At 42.2% G+C, this 19,353-nt stretch overlaps 1 protein-coding gene across 1 annotated transcript in view; it reads left to right on the top strand.

Moving 5' to 3' along the window:
* The window catches only part of PIK3CB (phosphatidylinositol-4,5-bisphosphate 3-kinase catalytic subunit beta), a 50,281-nt gene extending 32,782 nt beyond the window's left edge, over window positions 1-17,499 (top strand). The window contains exons 13-23 of the mRNA XM_054282573.1: window positions 1,088-1,209; window positions 2,082-2,225; window positions 3,461-3,560; window positions 5,794-5,972; window positions 6,598-6,707; window positions 7,001-7,079; window positions 12,521-12,688; window positions 13,117-13,240; window positions 14,290-14,435; window positions 15,868-16,000; window positions 16,476-17,499. Coding sequence (XP_054138548.1) covers window positions 1,088-1,209; window positions 2,082-2,225; window positions 3,461-3,560; window positions 5,794-5,972; window positions 6,598-6,707; window positions 7,001-7,079; window positions 12,521-12,688; window positions 13,117-13,240; window positions 14,290-14,435; window positions 15,868-16,000; window positions 16,476-16,613 — 1,443 coding nt within the window. The 3' untranslated portion in view covers window positions 16,614-17,499. The remainder of the gene's footprint in view (window positions 1-1,087; window positions 1,210-2,081; window positions 2,226-3,460; window positions 3,561-5,793; window positions 5,973-6,597; window positions 6,708-7,000; window positions 7,080-12,520; window positions 12,689-13,116; window positions 13,241-14,289; window positions 14,436-15,867; window positions 16,001-16,475) is intronic.
* The last annotated feature ends 1,854 nt before the right edge of the window (window positions 17,500-19,353 follow it).

Genomic DNA, 19,353 nt, shown 5'->3' with positions numbered 1-19,353 from the left:
AATGATGACTCAGTTCAGAATCTGCCCCCAAGGTGTATAAATGGTGTTATGAACATGCCTGTTAAACGTGGGCTGAGAATGTGAACTCCTGTTTGTCCTACTGGAACTGGAAGCAGGAGTTGATGGGTGACAGAGTAGAAATAAAGGTTTTTCACTGCTCTAAGTCATTATGAAATCAGGAGAAAAACAAGATCTTCTTAATTATTCAGCTTTTATAAGTTGCTATTGAAATACAGAATAACCTCTATTATCTAATTTGTAGGGAATGGTGTTATTATCATGACTTGTTCCTACAGAAAGAAACATCTTGTGCTGTTGATACACTGAATTTATACTAATATGCATTTATATTAATGTGCATTAAAGTGTTTATTTGTGTCTATAGTGCACTGTTTCAGTGATACAACTCTATACCTATTGCTCTCAGCAGGTAGCTGTGAGCTTCATAACAATGCAATAAAATCAGTTTATTTTGTGAGGCCTCTAAATGTTGTTCTTTTTGGTAGTCTAAAGTTATGCATCACTGTATTCTGTAATTTTTTTCCCAGCACATTATTGCATCAGTCTAGAGATTCTTTATTTGTTTTAATACCTAACCTATTTTTTTTTTTCAATTTAAGCTCATTAATATTCACAGTGAATGTTCAAAAAGGCTCCATCAGCTGAGGTTGTCAAATGTTTTTGGTAAAGAAAGCTTTCTCTCAACAAAACCCTTTTTTTTTTAATCCTTAGTAAAAAACTTTCACTGTTAGCAAAATGGTTATATATTTATGAGAGCACTTTCAATAAAAATAAGAGGTTTTGTGTGTCTACTGTTAAACCACACATACCAGGTGTTGCCTAATTTTCGTTTATGGTGCATTGTGTCTACATGTGAAGAAATGGGTTTTCCAGACTAAAAATAATCTGCATCATTTGAAAGAGTAAGAAACATAATCAAAAGTGGGCCCAGTTACCCCAAATGATTTCTCTCCTTTTTATACCCCTCCATCCCATGGCAGCTGGTCACCATCTTCTGTTCATGTGAGTGCCTTTATGAGCAGTGTGTCCACCTGTCTCCTTACCTGTCACCTTTTTTTTGGAACAGCTCCAGGCCCTCCTGCAGATCTGGCCCAAGCTGCTGCCCAGGGAGGCTTTGGAGCTGCTGGATTTCAACTACCCTGACCAGTATGTCAGGGAATATGCAGTGGGCTGTTTGAGGCAGATGAGGTAGGTGAGGCTTTCTGGGGTACCAAACTTCATTCTTCTTGGTAACAGGACAAAAGAAGCCCAAGAGGAAAGAGCTGAACACACTGCTTGCCATGAATAGGTGGCCAAATAAAGCAGTCTGATTTCTGGCTAGGCTCACTGGTGACTAAATAAAACCACCTTATTCTGACACCTTGTGGAAAATTGTGATTATTTTCCATGTTGCAAGAGAACACCAGTGCACCTTTGTCCCAGAGAGGACTGGGTGTTCATCCCTTTCTTGGGCAAGGGGAGTGAGAAACTCTGAGAGTTTTAATAACAAAGGGAGAAATATTCCTGGAGTCAAGTACTGTAACACCTGGCACCCAGCCACCTCCACTCTGCTGTGCCATTTAATGGGAATGGGAGCTGCAGCATGCAATAAATAATCAGAGAATTACTGATTTGGTTTTGATTCACAGAGTTCTTCATTCTCTGCAGTTCTTTCATTATTGCATTTCATCTGCTTTCCTCTGTAACCTAGGGCAGGACTTGTGTAACATTATCATTACTGCACATTTCCTGTCCTTGAATTCTGAATTCTCTGTGGTGAATAGTTTAGTGAGTAATTTCTAATGGTCAAGGATAGACATTTGGGGTAAAAAAAATAAATTATTTTGACTTCTTGCAAATCCAAACAAGGGATTTGGCTGCTTAGAATTCTATCCTAAGAATGCATCTGGAATTACTTCCATCTGGAAGTTGCACTAAGCTGTGTGATGGAAAAATTGGGAGACTCTCTTGGTATTGAACCAAATCATGTAATTCTTTTGTTTGTCATATGCACCTGAATTTCTGAAATACCACTAATCTAGCTACTCTCTTACTAACTGCTTTTATGTACCTCATTCTAGTGATGAAGAGCTCTCTCAGTATCTTCTCCAACTTGTGCAAGTCCTGAAGTATGAGCCTTTTCTGGATTGTGCACTCTCCAGATTTCTCCTGGAAAGAGCACTTGGCAATCGGAGAATAGGACAGATGTTGTTCTGGCACCTGAGGTAGGAGATTTTCCTTTCATCTTTCTGAAACTATTGAGCCTGATTACGCTTTCAAATATGATTTCTTGAGGATTTTTCTAAATGAGCCATTATCATCATGCCCACAACTCCATTTATTTATTTTTGGCATCTATGGGTCAGACTTCTCATTAAAAATAAATTAGAGTGGTCTGTAATCTACCCTTGGATAAAACAAATCCAAACTGCATTCAGCTCTGACTACCTGATGAGTTAGGTTTGTAAATACTCCTAGTGTTTGTTTTGGCTGTGGGTGCAGTAAAAGCACAATATTTATACCTCACAGTCGGGAAAAATTATTATTGTTGCAAGTCTAACAGAAAGTAAAAGCTGTTCTGTGTATTCTTGCTACTTTTGATGAGCAGTTTCATGAATGGCAAAAGCCTTTTAGTATGGACTGGAATAGGCTGGATAGGTTGATTAATTAATTTTAATATTTCTAGGTAAAAAGAGCAAGTGTTACATGAAATTGTTTTGGAGGATAATTGGCTCTGATACAAAGTTCAGTGGTTTGTTTCAAAGTGTTCTCCTTCAGGCAAATTGGGCTTTTCCCTTTTACAAAGGTTGGAGAATGTGTGGTTTAAAGTCAGCCCTTCAGTGACTTCTCAGAGCTGCTCTGAATAAAAGGGGGTCCTGAGGCAGATATTCAATCACCACCTCATGGTATGAGCCCTACTGCCCCCAGAGCAGTCCTGGGCTGGAAACAAGGATCCTGCATCCAAACTGGCCTGTCCTCCTTGTCTCCAGCACAGAGGCCTTCTAGCATCTCCTAGGAAATACAGGGGGATAGAATACAAGTAAATAAAGGTAGTATAGAAAGTAATCTTAGCCCCTAAAAGAGTTGCAGTTGTGTTAATTATTAAAGATTAGGAGCAGGCCTGACCATAACAGGCCACAGCTGTAGCTGATAGTAAGAAGAGTGCTATGAAAGAGTTGAGGGAACTGGAGTCAATTGGCTGTTGTGAGGAGAAGAAAGAGTCAGTGCTTAGAGGAGATGCCTATGAGAAACATCAGAGGCATGAAACTCTAACAATGTGGAACCTTTGCAATGTAGTGACAAGGAGGAAACCTGGTTGGTTTCACCTACATGACCATGAGGTGTTTTACTGTTTGATGTGCCCATGAGGTGTTTTACTGCTTGTCCTGGGTGTTTGAGTGGCTGGGAGGATGCAGTTGTGTGGGTGCTGAGCTCTGCTGAGCAGTTTTTCCCCTGGCAGGTCGGAGGTTCACATCCCCGCCGTGTCGGTGCAGTTCGGGCTCATCCTGGAGGCTTACTGCAGGGGCAGCGTGGCTCACATGAAGGTGCTGGCTAAACAGGTAGGGACTGCCCTTCCTTTTCCTTTCCTGTCATCCTGACCCAGCCAAGCCTGGAACTCTCATCCTTACTCCATTGCTCCTAGGGGGATATTGGCTGCCTTTACAAAGTTGGGCAGTGTGGAGGAGAAGGAGGTGTGAGTGAGACAGGGAATTAAAAGGGCTGAGTGATGGAGGAGCCTCCATGGCACAGAAGGCAGCCAGGGCTGTGGGGCCTCAGGGAGCTGGTTTTACAGTGCTCTAAGACCTGTGAAACACCTTCAGCACTGTCTGTGTATTCTGGACACAAGAGACTCTGGATTAACTGAAAAAGAGCTTCTGTGCATTTCAAGTTTTTCTCCCTATAAGGGTAGCTTGTTCTACATTTTACCTAGATTACTTCAGTACTACTTCCTGCAGCTTTTGCTGTTGTTAAAAGGTGTTGCATATTACCCAAATACTCATTTTAGTGTTAATATAGATCTTTCAGTTACACACACGCAGACACAAAGAGAGAACAAAGGAGAGATATGTTTGCTTTTAAATACCCTAATAAGTACTAGTGGTTTGCTTTTGAAAGCATTAGTAATTATATCACCAGACCATTAAGGGACACTCACAAATCATGTTTAAAGTCTCTAATGTGGTTTTAGTGAGTTAATTTAGATTGTGATCTTAAAAATATTTGAAAATGCATCTCCCTTTGGAGTTAAAGTATCTACAGTATCAGGCCTCAGAGATCCACACAGTGGATGAGTAACTGATGGTGGTGTTTGTCTGCATTGAAACTGCTCTGGGAGCATTTGGAACAGGGATGTTCTGTTGTGTTCTTTATTGCTGCAGCTCACAGGACGTGGAAAAGACCATCTCTTCCATGTGTGCTCATTAGCATTGTCAAAATCATAAAAAGAGTAGGTGGTGAAATGCTTTAAGCAATAGATGTAAGGTCAGTAAAGTTTTTGTGCACTTTACAGGAAGCAAATGTCAGTACAATCAAAGAAGGGGCAAAAAAATTCCCAACTGTGCAAACACGGAAGAAATTCAAAGTAGAAATACTTCAAAAAGTTCCTGTTTGTACAACACAGGTTCCATTTTGTTCCCTTGTCACTGATGTTTGTACAGCTCCTAGAATAGTGGAAAAGCAGAGCCCTTTTGGTTTTGACAGATGGCTGACCTGGCAGCTCTCCACTGCCCAGTTTTATAATCAAACTCCATACAATTTCCACAGCATCCTGCCTGGCAGGGTTCAGGCTGTGGGAGGGGTGAGTTTTGACTCAGCACCTTGTAAGGCAGCCTGAAGCTTCCTTGTATAGAAAAGAGCTTTCATAATTGTTACATTGCTGCTGTTTGCTACAGAATCTGTGTATTGCTCAGCATCTTACTGGTGCAAGCACAGCTGGTTGTTAGAAGAGCTATTTGGTCAAAAAGTTGCTTAGATGTATTTGTTGTATGTTGTATTAAGTTGTATTTGCTGTATGTGCTATCTAGGTTTGTAAAAGGGCTCTGCTCTGTCTGCGTTACACATTTACATCACCAATTTCCTTAGAAATTTTGCAACAGTAAAAAACTTTGCCAAACAGAAGGGAAACAAGGAGTTTAGCCCACCTATATTATTGCAAATAATTGCCTTGACTTTTTGCACACTTCTAAGGTAAAAACTTAGCTTAGTTGAGATGCTATGATTTTAAGCACCCATAGCCAATTAAAACTTTTGTGTTCTGCCTGACTTCAGCAGGATTTTAATGACGTGCATTTAAGACTTTGTTCTGTGAAAATTGTCTGCTAGTGGTCACATGGCCATTCCTTGCTGGATGCATCTTAATGTGAACAATGAAGTATCTGCATCCACAGCTCATCTCCAGCAATGTCTGAGTTAGAGTATGAAATAAGCAGTATTTCTGTTACTTCTGTATGTCTAGGGGGTACCTATGTTATGTGCTTTGTTGAAATAGGGAACTAAAAATTGTACTTTGAAGAATGAATTTGTGTTAATGTTTCATACATTAAAACGCCTCATTCATTTTTTTGGAAATGTTAAGTCATGCTTTTAAAAGTGACTCAAAGTTTAGGAGCTTTCATCTCATCATTATGAAAATGATATTTCTGAAACATGTGCAACTTAATTTCCATCCATTATTTCCATTTTTAAAAAGTTGTAGAATTATTTAATACTTGGTTTTGTTGTGAAATGGGATTTCACATTATCTTGCATCTCAAATCAAAGCAGTAACTCTTGATAATAAAATATCTCTTTCAGGTGGAAGCCCTCAATAAAATGAAGACTTTAAATAGTCTAATTAAGCTGAATGCCATGAAGCAAAGCAAAGCAAAAGGCAAAGATGCAATGCATACGTGTTTGAAACAAAATGCTTACAGAGAAGCGCTTTCTGACCTCCAGTCTCCTCTGAACCCTTCTGTTATACTCTCAGAGCTGCAGTAAGTAGAGAATGAGCACAATTTCACCATAGCTTTGCCTGGAAACAGTAAAGGAGGAAAACATTTGTGTCTGAACTTCTCTGGTTGCATCGTTCAGCTGTGCTGCCGCAGGGAACTTGTCCTGTAGTGACAGAAGCTCTGCTGAGCATCTTCTGAGGTTGAGGCATCAGTTAAATTAGAAGACTTTTGTGATCCACCATGAAACTTAATACTGTCTTAGTCAATATATTTAAATGTAAGCTTAAAAGTGAATTTGACTTCATTCTTGACTTCTGTTTTTTACAGTAAGCACAAAGGCCACTAAAACTTTCCACAGCACTTAAATATAAAGTCTAAAAATTCACAGGGAAGGATATAAAGAAAACTATTTTCTCTGAAAATGAGGATGCTCGATTTAAGAAGTAGAGATACATTCACCAGTCAGTGTCAAATACATTCCACATGTAACAAATGCATTCATAGCTTGGTGAGTGCTCATGACATAGCAGCAGAATGAAAGCAGACAGAGCATTTAAGTACTTCCAGACTGGAAGTCTACCTGTTCTCTTATGTTTTGAACCATGTTTAGATCTTTTCAGGTGAATTATTCCTATTTGACTAAGACTTCTGTCACGTTTTCTTCCAGTGTTGAGAAGTGTAGATATATGGATTCTAAAATGAAGCCTCTCTGGATAGTGTACAACAACAAAATGTTTGGAGGAGATCTTGTGGGGATCATCTTTAAAAATGGTGATGGTAAGCAATGCCAGAAACTTTCAATTTTTCCTTTTCCACTGGCACGTTTGCACTTGAGTTACTTGGTATTATTCTGTATTGCCATCATGTAAACATGGATTACTCTGACATCAGTAAACAAATTAAGCATCTTCTGACTGAGTTTCAAAGCATGGACACTGCCAGTCAGGATGTGATTATGATTAATACCACTTTAACCCTTAGGCTGAGTATTTTTAGATGCCTTTTTCTGAAGGCCTTGGAGCTGCAGGAAGTGTGAGGAGCTGAGGCAGTGGTGTCACCTCTCGTTGCAGATCTCCGGCAGGACATGCTGACGCTGCAGATCCTGCGCCTGATGGACATTCTGTGGAAAGAGGCTGGCCTGGACCTCCGGTAAGGAGCTCCTCAGGGCTGCTGGCTTTGAGAAATAAAGCTTTCCTGCTTTTTTAGCACCTTCCTCACTGTCCTTTTTCTACATATCTATCAGGCTTCCCAGAGCTCCCAGCTGTCATGGCCAAGGTGAGCAGGCTGTGGGAAGCATTACCTTCGCTCCTTCCTGCTGGGAGCAGAGCTCCCATTGCTGCTCACACCAGCACTTACAGCCCTGGGAACATCTGCAACTCTGAAGTCACTTTCTCTTGTTGCATTTTTCCAGCCAGAAATATCTTTGTATCTTCCAAAGTCTCTTGCAAAGTAGCTTTCTTGCTTTTGGATGCTTGGTAGGGTAAACGTGATTTCTTTGAATGAATACTGGAGTATTCCTAAGAGCAACAGTATCAGTCATTGCTCAGTGTTATCACACAACCCTCTAGTACATGGGAAGCCTTTCCACCCAAATTTATGAACCTGTTTTAGGTAACATAATTCCCAAATTCTAATTGCACTTCAGGAAAGTAGTCCTAAGAAAGGTACTGGCTATCATATTATTAGAAACCATTTTTAGCCATAAATTAAATTTTGTATGCCTGTTTCAAGAGCTGTAATCCTCTCTGTTTAAGTTTTGCTTACAAGTCTTGACATACTTATTGCCTGAAGTACTTAATTTAGATTCTTGGAGCTCTTTTAAAATTGTTATGGTTCAAATATAGTAGTGGGAACTACATAAGGCACATAACATCAACACAGGTAAGTAAAATTATCAACTTGTTGCTCAGAATGCTTAAGGAAAGGTGGAAATGTGAATTACAAATTGTTTCTGAAAAGAGGTACTTGTGATGAGATGGTTGAGTGTGTGTGAAGTTGAACACTGACTTGAAGAAACCTTAGGTCATTTATGTCATTATAAATTGACTTTGAGGAGGCTGATCCAGCATTTGGGGGCAAGGACAGCCTCTGGCAGCTGTGGAATCCCAGATGAGGCATTCCTCAGTAGCTGCCTTCCCAGAAGCTGTTTGTGGTTCCAGCCTGGGCCACACACCATGCCTAGCAAACAGGAATAGTGATGAGAGTCATCAAATATGCTTTTCCTGACTAAGCCTTTTTTTTTTTAAAACACAAAAAAGGAAAACAAAAAAGTAGCTCTGATGTCCAAGATTTTTCTTAAAACTTTGCGAAGAAAAAAAAGTAGAAAAGGGGAAGTTCCTAGTGAGAATTGAAGTTCTATATTTGGCCTCTTCAATTTGTTTGCTTAACTGGGAGCATCTTCCTTCCATTCATCCTGTCATAGTTACCATTATGAAATGAAGTCCTGGGATTGAGGCAGGGTTACAGTTCAATGTCTGTCAAAGAGATTAATCAGGCACTTGCCAAGAGAAGGCTCTGAAATGCCCTTCCTTGAGAACAGAATTGGCCAAAACAGCACTCAGAACACCCAGAGCATGAGGGCACAGCCAGCAGGGTGAGGCTTTGGCATCTCTGTGTTTATAGCCTGCATCTCTCTCAAGAAGAGACAACTCCAGAATCCATGAGCCAGCAGTGGTGGAGTGAGTTCTTTGCCATGTTTGTCAGTCAGGAGTCAGTGGTTACTTTTTGCTTGGGTGAGAAGCATGGTCTCAGCTGAAAAAGTAGTGTCAAAGAGCTGCTTTCCTGAAAAATACAGTGCCACGTGCCCATTCCAAAGAGTGCAGTCCTTGCTTGTTGCCCTGTATCATCCTTAGTTTCCCTGAAGTTGTTTCCATTTGTGGATTCACGATGGATTTTGCACTTTTCAACTTTTTTCCACTGTGAAGAATCTGGTAACTCCATCCAAGTAAAAGCAGGGCTTCAGCCATGCCAGCAGTGCCAGAGCAGCTCTGGCTGCTGCCATTCCCCATCATCAGTGATGTTTTGCCACAAGCAGATTGTCCAGTTTCCATGAGGCATGAATCAAATGGCAGCCAGGGCACCACTGAGCTGGGGACAGCATCAGTTCCCTTCTAATTGCACTGCAGTCCAGACTCACTTCTCTAGCAGTGATTGAAAATGAAACCTAAGCTCAGTCTGTGTCTAAAGCAGGCAGAATATTCCTGGTGGGATTTCTCAGCTCTAGAGAGAAACCCCAAATACATATTGATTTTGAGAGCTGAAGGAGGAGAAATGTTTCCTTGTTTGTTTAACTGCCAACTAATTTGTCTTGTGGGTGACAAACAGGGCAGGGGATGTATCGCTTGTGAGCAGGAGGATGGCACCATGTGCTCCTCTAAGTCCTTCATCCTGGGCTCTCCCTGTGTGGGCACAGTGAGGAGAGCCTGGGGTGTAGGGTGGATCTGCTTTCCAGAACAGGACCAGCACCAAGACAAACACTGACACTTAGTGCACTCTGCCTTTGTCTACCTCAAACATCATCCAAGTAGCAGAGAAAAATGAACAAAGCAAAAAGTATATTTTTTAGTTAATCCCCATGCCTTAATTTCTAAGACAAACTTGTACCTGAACACTGACCTATTACAAATACATGTCACAGCAGAGGAGCACAACATCTGTCTTCCCAAGGATGCTGTAGGGTCTGTGGTGCTGCACCTCTCAGGAAAATCCTTGTGCCAGAAAGTGTTTGGGCTGCTTTAGCTCTGTTATAGCATCAAAGTTGTGTTAGTGGAGAAACGAGTAAAGCAACAGCAACAGAAAATCATGAATTTGAGGAGTTTGATCTATGCCAAGTCTCCTTTGCTGTGGTAAATTGTCATAAAAGTATTTAATACTTGGTTACTTTTTGACCAGATGCAGGACATTCTCCAAAACACTTTTTTGTTCAGCCTGGATATAGTAGGCTCTCATTTTGTCTCACATTACATGTGTGAGATCTGAGGTTACATGGCTGTATATGAGTGAAGTCAGAGTTCACACACATACTGGAAAATGTATTTGTTACAACTCTTTAACATGTCATCATTTTTAAACTATTGGACCTGAAGTTACAGAGAACGTGTTGATAAATCACCAGTATTTTTGTGTATTTGGAAGGGCACTGGTTTGGTGAATTAAACACTTGAAATAAAGAACAGTTTTAAATGAGTGAAGAGAATTTTCTGTCCTAGCCAGGATTTCAGTATTGATCTGTCCATGGCTTTTGCTGGCTTTAAAAAGCAGGGAGCATATCCTGCTGACAGATGCTGAAGTCAGAAAGACCAGGATGAGATGGAAAGGGCCCAGAGGATTTGTCCCTAACTTGACTCCTGTCAAACTGTCTCTCTGACAAGGATGTTTTTTCCTGCAGTTGTAAGCACACAGCCCTCCAGGGGCTGCAGCTTTCATCATTGCCTGCTTTTGAAGGGGAAGTTGTTGGCCGTGTGCCCGGCTCAGCCCGAGCGCGCTGCCTTGGGTGCCGTGGGAGGAGGCCAGGCTGCACTTTAACCTGGCCAGCCTGGGCTGCCATTTGTGCTGTGCTGATAAGGATGGGCAGAGCTTCCCCGGGCCCAGGGGCAGTCCCAGCCACCCTGCTGCTCCTGGAGAGCCCTGCTCTGGGGACAGGGCTGGGGCTGGGCAGGGCGCAGAACAGAAACGGGAAGAACGTTCCAAGCCTGCACTTCTGATGTTTTGAAGTTGAGTCCTCTTGAAATACCCTGTTGAATCTGGTTTTCAGTGCACTTTGTTGCCAGTAGGGAAGAATCCCAATCTATATCATTACTGTTTCTGATGCCTTAGGATTTTAGCTTTCATATTTTTCAGGTCCTGTACTGCATCAGTGCACAACTCTGAACTCCATGCAGAGTGTGAGTTACTGTCTTCACATTTTGGTCAGACAAAACAATCCCTCTGGGCCTGAAGCTCAAGGACACTTTACTGTCTCAGGCCCTGAAAGTACAAACAAAAGTGAATTGGGGGAGCAAACTGGAGGTAAATGACTTCATTACCTGAAGCTGTAATTGGAGAATTAACCCCTGATATGTAAATGGGCCAAACTTAGAATTGTCTGAAAAACTCTGAACATTGTCCAGCTTGGGTGTAGCCTCTGGGAGGCTGTGACTGCCCAAGGTGTGGCTGTTGAAGGCCTTTAATGAATACCCACTTTATTCTCTAAATCTTGTCCAGCCTCTGCTCTAGGCAGCCCCTCCAAGGCATCACTACTTGCACCACTCCAGTTGTGTTATCCCTTCAGTTCCCTGATAGCTGTAAGGCAAAAACGTTGTGTTTAATTTTGTAAGGAATTTTATTTATTTTTCTTCCATGGCTTGGGATAATCGGCTGTGTCAGTTAAGAGATGTGGTTATGCTTTGTAGCTATTAAATTTAATATCTTATATTAAACTTATATATATATATATATATATATATATATATATATAAAATATATATATAGTTTTATATAGAAATACTAATGACAGCTTCACCAGCAGTGAAGCTTTATATATATATATATATTCATGTGTATGTATGTATGTACCTTTAGACATCAATTTTCATGATCAATTTTCATTTGAAAATTGATCAAATTTTCACATCAGTTTTCATGTCCTGCAGTTGTTTTATCCAGCTCTCTAAGTCAGTGAGTGCTGGTCTACACCTTGTGTGCTGCAGTGTAGATTTTTGTTGGTATTCATTCTCTTGCCCATGGACCATGACCACAATTGAGATCATATCCTTGGCCTGAGCTGCCTGGCACAAGAGCAGACACCTCAATTTGTGATGCATTGCCTTTGAAAAGTTTGCTGTAAGTTTACCTTGCAAATGCTAAGCTCCCATCTCAGGATGGGATGGGATGGCAATGGGATGTTGCCATTCTGTTCAGCTTTTAAAGCATCTGAAGGGAGGAAATGGATTGGGAAAAGATACACTTTGCTATTTATACACACCTCTCCTTGATTTTCGTCCTGAACTGTGTCTCACTGTAATGCACTGACATGGTAAGAGGTATTTTCACTGGTCACAATGTGTGAATGCACAGGTGTGTTCTGATACCAAGCCAGTTAAGAGATGAATTCTTGTTTTCCATTGGGTTTCTATGCTTCAGTTTATTATGAACTGGAAAACATTCTTTATGTTAAGATTCAAAAGGATTTCTAGCATTTTCCTTTGAAGTAGGAAGATGATGGAAAAGGATAAGATCCTCTTTTGCATTTCCAGCAAGAATTTATGGGTAATGAACTGGAGCAGGTCGGGGTCTGTCCGGGCTGGAATTCACAAATGCAAGCACAGGGCTCCCTCTGTGGCTCATCCTGGGAAGTTACAAGAAACTGGGTTCCAGTAAAAAGGAAAAATTAGGCTTTTTAAAGTGTCTCTCTTCTTTGCATCTATATACAAAATAGGAAAAATGAATGTTTTAAATGTATTGCCAGTCTTTAACCTTTACAAGCAATTCCTATATATTACCCCTTGAGAGTTTACTGTTCACATGAGCATTCAACCATCTCCAAACACTGAATACACCAAAGAAGCATTTTGCTGTTTTAAGTTCTGACATGACTCTGTGTTTCCTTGCAGGATATTGCCCTATGGCTGCTTGGCAACTGGAGATCACTCTGGCCTCATTGAGGCTGTTTCTAGCTCAGAAACCATTGCTGACATTCAGTTAAACAGCAGCAACGTTGCTGCAGCTGCTGCCTTCAACAAGGACGCGCTCTTGAACTGGCTGAAGGAGTACAATTTAGGGTAATTTCTACACTTATTCTCTCAGCTATACTATAAGCTACAAAATTCCTCTGAAATTTCTCTTTCAGTCTGGAGGAATGTGTGGTTTCTGGCTAATTGTTTTTCTAGCATGTCAAATTCTGCCTGAGATTCATGGTACCCTTGGGCCTGGCATTTGCAGCATTTTGGCTGTGTGCTGTTGAGTAGGTTATATTAAATTTGGCAGCACAAACAAACCCAAGGAAACTACATGGGTCTCAAGCCTTGATGTTGCCTTCCATACTGCTTGTTCTCCACAGCTACCTTTACAATATTTTTTTCTCAAGTAATTCTGGTTTTGTAGCATCTAAATGGACTTCTAGTTTAAGCAAGTAAAAATCTTTTCTGAGGCCAAAGCATGACATTAATTCCATCAGTGTGCACTAATACAATTTTCTCTGTGCTTGCAGAGAGGACTTGGATCGAGCCATTGAAGAATTTACTCTGTCTTGTGCTGGCTACTGTGTAGCTACATATGTGCTGGGAATTGGTGACAGACACAGTGACAATATCATGGTCAGGAAAAATGGGCAGGTAAAAAAACCTTCTGGTGACCTTGGTGTGCAAGAGTTCTCTTCAGAATTTGTAATTTCTTTGGTGCCATGATGAAAGGAAAGGCACACATGGGTAGAACTGATGTCTGTGGTTCACTGAGGGTTGGAGAGAGCTTCAAGGAAAGGAAATGTAATGCTGGGGGAAGGACAGAGCACAGCCTGGTCCATCAGCAGCTCTGTATGGAGAGAGGCTGTTCTGCAGAGCTTTTACAGAACATCCAAGAGGCCTTATAGTGGTTTAGATTCATTGAATAAAAGTGGTCTTAGGGTATCTTGCAAAAGACCACCCTTAAAAATCCATGAGGTGCATTTTGGAGCAGTGTGGTTTCCCTGAAGTGAGTCTGTGCAGCTCAGCCCTGCAGAAATGCTCAGTGTGGAACCCAGCACCAGCACAATGCTGTGCACTCAGAACCTGGGGGAGCTCCTAGACATCTGCTTTCTTAATTGTCACCCTGTAATGTAACTTGTCTGATTTAATTCAAATTATTCTTCTAGAAAATCAGCAAGGGTTATAAAATTGACAGCTTTACAGACATTTTCAGTATTCTTTTTTAAGTTTGTACTTCCTGGAAGAAAGCTGAAATGTCCTTAACCTCAATTCTAACATGGGGAGCTGCCACAGATCCTTCAGATTAACTCAGCTCTGCTCCCTTTGCCTCTGTCCTTGTGTGGGAAGGCCTTGGATGTGATGATGTTGATCCTTGTGGGCTCATCCTTGGGCTCATTTTTGTCTGATGCTGCCACCAAGCTGTTTCTCTGTGGCAGCAGCAGCTCAAACCTGAGAGAATCTTTTGCTGCAGTGGTCACTCAAAGGTGTATGGATGTTATTACTGACTTTAAATCTTGAAGTCGTTTAGAGCCAAATTCTCCCAAAGGGTTGAAACCACAGGTTTTGGAGAGTCACATTAGGAGTTAACTGTTCTTGATACCTTCGTCCTGTAGAGATATTAGAAAAGTGACACATTTCACTGGAGAGATTATTTTTAACTTTTTTTGTTTGTTTGTTTGGTTTTTTTTGGGTTTTTTTAGCTCTTTCACATAGATTTTGGGCATATTCTTGGAAACTTCAAGTCCAAGTTTGGAATTAAAAGGGAACGTGTACCTTTCATCCTTACCTATGATTTCATTCACGTTATTCAACAAGGAAAAACAGGGAACACTGAAAAATTTGGTCGGTGAGTGTTATTTTGATCTATTTGTAATTGAGATAACTTCCAGCATAGCAGAACTTACCTGGGGTTGGTTTGCTCGTTTGCACTTGTATGGAAGTGTTGCCAACATGAATTTACAGGGCTATCTACTGCTCTCCCTGGGCTGGAATGCCCACAGATGACTTCAGAACCAGAAGCTGCAGCTCTGCAGCTGATGTCCCACAGCAGGAGTGGCAGGTTCTGCTGGGCTCAGCTCTGCCTGCAGCAGCTCTGGGCTCCAGGCTGTTGTTCAAGCACTGCCTTAGGAAGAGGCTCCCTCCTGCCCTTCCTGTCCATGAGGGCATGTTCATTGTGCTGCCCCATGCTGGCCCTGCTTGGCCATGAGGAGCCACGTGCTCCTGATCCACCAGCCCTGGAAGCTGGCTCAGTTTTGACCACAGAAGGAATTAGAAATGGCAGAGATTAGAAGGGATTGCAATAGAGATTTGGCTTTTCCACTGTAGCCCACCCTGTAGGATCATCGGGGCATTTCACCTAACAAATTCTCAGGGAGGTGGGACCATGACCTCTGGGGTTTTGTTCTTTCTGAAGAGCAGCTGGTGATGTTTTGTACTGATAGCTCACTGGGAAGACATGGGATGTGTGTGTGTGTCCTGGTTCAGGGCAAATTTTGGAGAGACCCCCAAAGGGGCCCCTCTAGGAAAGCAGATTCAGTTGGCCCCTCCTGCCAACTGGTCCGGGAGAAAATACCTCCTTGGAGAAAAGTGGAAAAACCCTGTTTATTAAACAATAAACCTAAACAATATTAAACAATAAAACCCCCTGCTGCTCCAAAAGAGATGACAAACTGAGACAGTCCCTCCCTGGGTTGCAGCTCAGCTCACTCAGGCTCTGGTCAGTCCCTCAGTGCTGGAAGTGTCGCAGGCCAGGCCCGGCCCTGTGGCCACGGTGCAGCTGCCGGTGCTGCCCTGGGTGTTCATCCAGAGCAGGTTAAACAGGGCCAAAGAAAAGGGAAAAACCACAGTCCAGGGAACTTCTCTGCCTCAGCTAGCTAAACTAACTAAAGCAAAGGAGAGCTCTGTCCTGCTGTCTGTCCATCCACAGACAGCACAGTCCAGGAGCAGGAATGTGGAGGAGTGAGTGCAGTGTCTGAAAACAAACTGAACTTCTTCTCTCCCCCCCTTCACTCTCTGGAACAAGTCCTAAAGGTGCAACACTTATTATTCAGCATAAACAGAACAGACAACTGGGGATAAAAGCATCATTTAGTCAGCCCAGGACACTGGGGATGCACAAACAAGTTCTGCAGGCATCTCTGTCTCTCTGTGCTGTGTCCCACAGTGTGTGTTTGTCAGACAGATCCCAGATTGCAGATAAGAGTTAACAGATACAGAGGTAGCAGTTGCAGCCCTTTGCAGTGTGTGACTGGCCTGTTGTGCTCCCTCCCTGTGCCCAGGTTCCGGCAGTACTGTGAGGAAGCCTACCTGATCCTGCGCAAGCACGGCAACCTATTTATTACCCTCTTTGCACTGATGCTGACTGCAGGGCTGCCAGAGCTCACCTCTGTCAAGGACATCCAGTATCTCAAGGTACAGTAATGCTACAGCTCAGCAGGGCTCAGCATTTTTCCAGGATGTGATTTTTTTGATTCCAAGATTAATACGTTTTCATTGTTTTTCATTTCTGTGAAGATTTCCATGCAGTCCTTGAAATTTTCTTTTTCAGCTCTATAGGACAAGGTCTGTAGTCAGGCCTAGTGCTCAGAGAATGAGTTCAGGATCTGTGCATCTTAAATTGAGTCATCTCAGGGGTATTTTACATCTTGGCTCATGCACAAGCATAGAACTGGAAAGGCGAAAATGATTTGCTTCATTCTCTTTCAGTTTTATCCTTAAACCCAGGAAGATTTATTATTTCACCCAATTGATATATTGCTCAATGAGTAGTAAGCAGAAAAAGTGTCAGAGGAGAGCAAAACACACTGTGGCTTGTGTTGAAAGGTGAAGGAGCCTTTCACTGTGCATTTTAAAATTCCTAACAGTCCTTGTTTCCCTGTTGCCTTAGGACTCCCTGGCCTTAGGGAAGAGTGAGGAAGAAGCACTAAAACAGTTCAAGCAAAAGTTTGATGAAGCTCTGCGGGAAAGTTGGACTACTAAAGTGAACTGGATGGCTCACACTGTCAGAAAGGATTACAGGTCCTAGGAGATGCTAGCATTTGCACTAAGCTGAAGGATACCTTGAGAAGTGTTTGTAAAGGGTTTCTGTGGTATGGACCAACCAAACTTCAGGAAGCACTGGGACAATGCTCTCAGGCACAGGGTGGTTCCTGGGGAGCCCCACACAGGGCCAGCACTTGGACTCTGATCCTGATGGGTCCCTTCCAGCTCAGCACATTCTGTGATTCTATGAAATGATCCAAACCAAGAAAGGAAACAACAGTGGAAACAAATGGACTGAAATAATTCCTGAGTCTTTTGCACTCTGCTTCTGAATGCTTGATTCCAAGACTGTCTCTACAGTTAGTGAACATCCTGGATAATCAGTTCCTGCTGACTTTGCACGCTGAGAGCTACTAGGCATTTTTAAAAATTCTTTGGTACTTCATGGAGGTGTAAATATTTGTTTTTATACGTTAGGGTAATGTGCTCTAACATATCCTCAGGAGGTTTAAAGACCTCTGGCAGAACTGTTCTTCATTTAAAGTTAGGACTTGAAGAGTAAATTTTTTTTTATATCCTAATCTGGCTAAAAAATGAGTGTATTGTGTATATTTTTCATATGACCTCTGCCCTACTGGCACAGATGCATTAATTCTACTGTAAATAGCAACCATGGTATCACTGTACTGCAGGGAGCTGCTTCGTGTCTGTGCTGCTGCTGAAGGAAGGCTGGGGGAGACCTGACAGATGTGATGCAGCATCCAGATGTTCAGGGTTGCACTGCTTTGTTCCTCTGACTTAACACACAAAAGAAGCCCTTCAGAAGGAGGAAGGTGAGGCCAATTCCAAACGTGCCTGAGAATCCCTCGTTGGTTACAGTCTCCCACTCAGCCTCTGGGCTTTGCCTTCAGCTCCCAGAGAGGCACAGTTTGCTTCCAGCCTTACACTGAAATGCCCATCTCAGATCAGTCCTTCCCTGTGAAATGTACTGACCTATGTAAGGGATGTTCTCATGAAATAAACAACACAAAGTGATTTTTAAAGCATACATACCAAAAACCCCAACTGGTTGGAGAAGCAAGAGTTGATGGGGAAAGATCATTCCACAGAACACCAATGCAGTCACTGATCTTCTCTCTCTATTTATTAAAAGCTTGCAGGAATGTTGCTTTACTGAGATATATATGTTGAAGATGGTTGCTGAAGAAACTGGATTTGTTTTAATTTATTTAGTGAGGTACCAGGCTTTTAGGTGCTTACATGGAGAGCAAATTTGTTATGTGCAATAGGGGACTGCTGGTTAAAAGATGTAACAAACTGTTCCTGGACATCAGCAAGAGAGTTTAACTACTGCCTGTTCTCCAAGGAACACTGGTAGCTCTTGATTCTTGTGGACATTTGAAAGAGATTAAACATATATATTTACTTTTTGACTAAACAGTTGTTCTGCATAGAAATGTTGGATGATGTATGAATTTAATTAAAGTAGGTTTTACTTTGTTGAGAGTGTTTTGCTTTTGTTGCTTTGGGGTTTCCGTGTTTATTTTAAAGGTTAAGAACTTACCTGGAGTCAGTTCTGTGTAGGGCATTGATTCTCTTCTCCTCACCCTATAGATTATCTCTCTGAAAAGACTTCTAGAATATTCTAAAAGTAACAAGTGTTATATGGGTTGGTTTTGTTTGGTTTAGGGCTGTTTTTTTAATATACAGCATAGTAGCATTTCAAGTGTGCCATGTCCTTTTTCAAATTATTATTTCTACAGCAGATAGCAAGAAAGTTAAAAAGAAACTGCATTGCAGGTGACAGCTCTGAAAAAAGTAATGGCATCTTCAGGTAATTCATAGCAGGTGACTGTGCATAAGGAGGGGTTCCTGGACACGTAGAAGAGCACTTGGACATCTCTGGCCTTGCTGAGGGAGACATCAGCTTTCCAGGACTGTGAGGTGAAGTTGGCAAGTGCCCCTTGGCTGCCTGGGGCTGGTGTGGACGGGCTCTGGCAGGAGGGAGCACAGTGGCATCTCCATTTCCTTTATTTCCTTAGCTCTGAGGGCAGCTGGGTCCCACCTCAGGCTCCCCTCTGTGCCTCAGGCTCCTCCCTGCTCCCCTCTGTTCCCCTCTGTGCCTCTGCAGGTGCAGGAGCCCCTTCCCTGCCTCCAGCACCACCAGGGCACTGCACTGAGCCCAGAGGGGATTTTGGATGCGACTTCAATGCAGGTTATAAAAGTACCTGAGATGGTGAGACAATCCCATTGCCTGTGTTCCTTGAGGAGTGTTTAGAGGTGATTAGGAAATGCTGCTTCTGCTCAGTGTTTGTGTTGGTTAATAGCCCTTCAATGGCTGTGTTGTGTTTGCTTGTCTTTACCTTCTCTATGTTTACTCTTTTATTAATTAATTAACAAGAATGGAATAAGAAAGAGCCGAGTTAAATGGTCTATTTTTGTGTTTGGCAGCAAAGACAATGAAGCGTTTTCCTCCTGTGAATTGGTCTTCAAATAGCTGAGAAGAGATCCCACCCCACAGCAATGCTTCCCAGGCTGTCCTCTCAGGGCTGAACCTGCAGGAAGCAGCATTTACCAGGTCACCAAGGCTGATTTTGTGATACCTTCATGTTAAGTTTTGAGCAGAGTCCTGGTGTGCTGAATTGTATTAGCAAAAAGATTGCACTTTCCCTGGTTTTCATCATATTTGCTACTGCCTGTGGCATACAGACTTTCATTCAGAAAACAAATAAATAAATGAGCTGCTTTGTGAAAAGTCAAAGCAGACTTTGACACTGTCATCC

Source organism: Melozone crissalis, unplaced genomic scaffold, assembly GCF_028551555.1.
Source record: "Melozone crissalis strain CALT ecotype California unplaced genomic scaffold, PUWL_Pcris_2 ptg000034l_1, whole genome shotgun sequence".
Lineage (NCBI taxonomy): Eukaryota > Metazoa > Chordata > Aves > Passeriformes > Passerellidae > Melozone > Melozone crissalis.
This window is presented reverse-complemented; position numbering and strand designations above follow the sequence as displayed.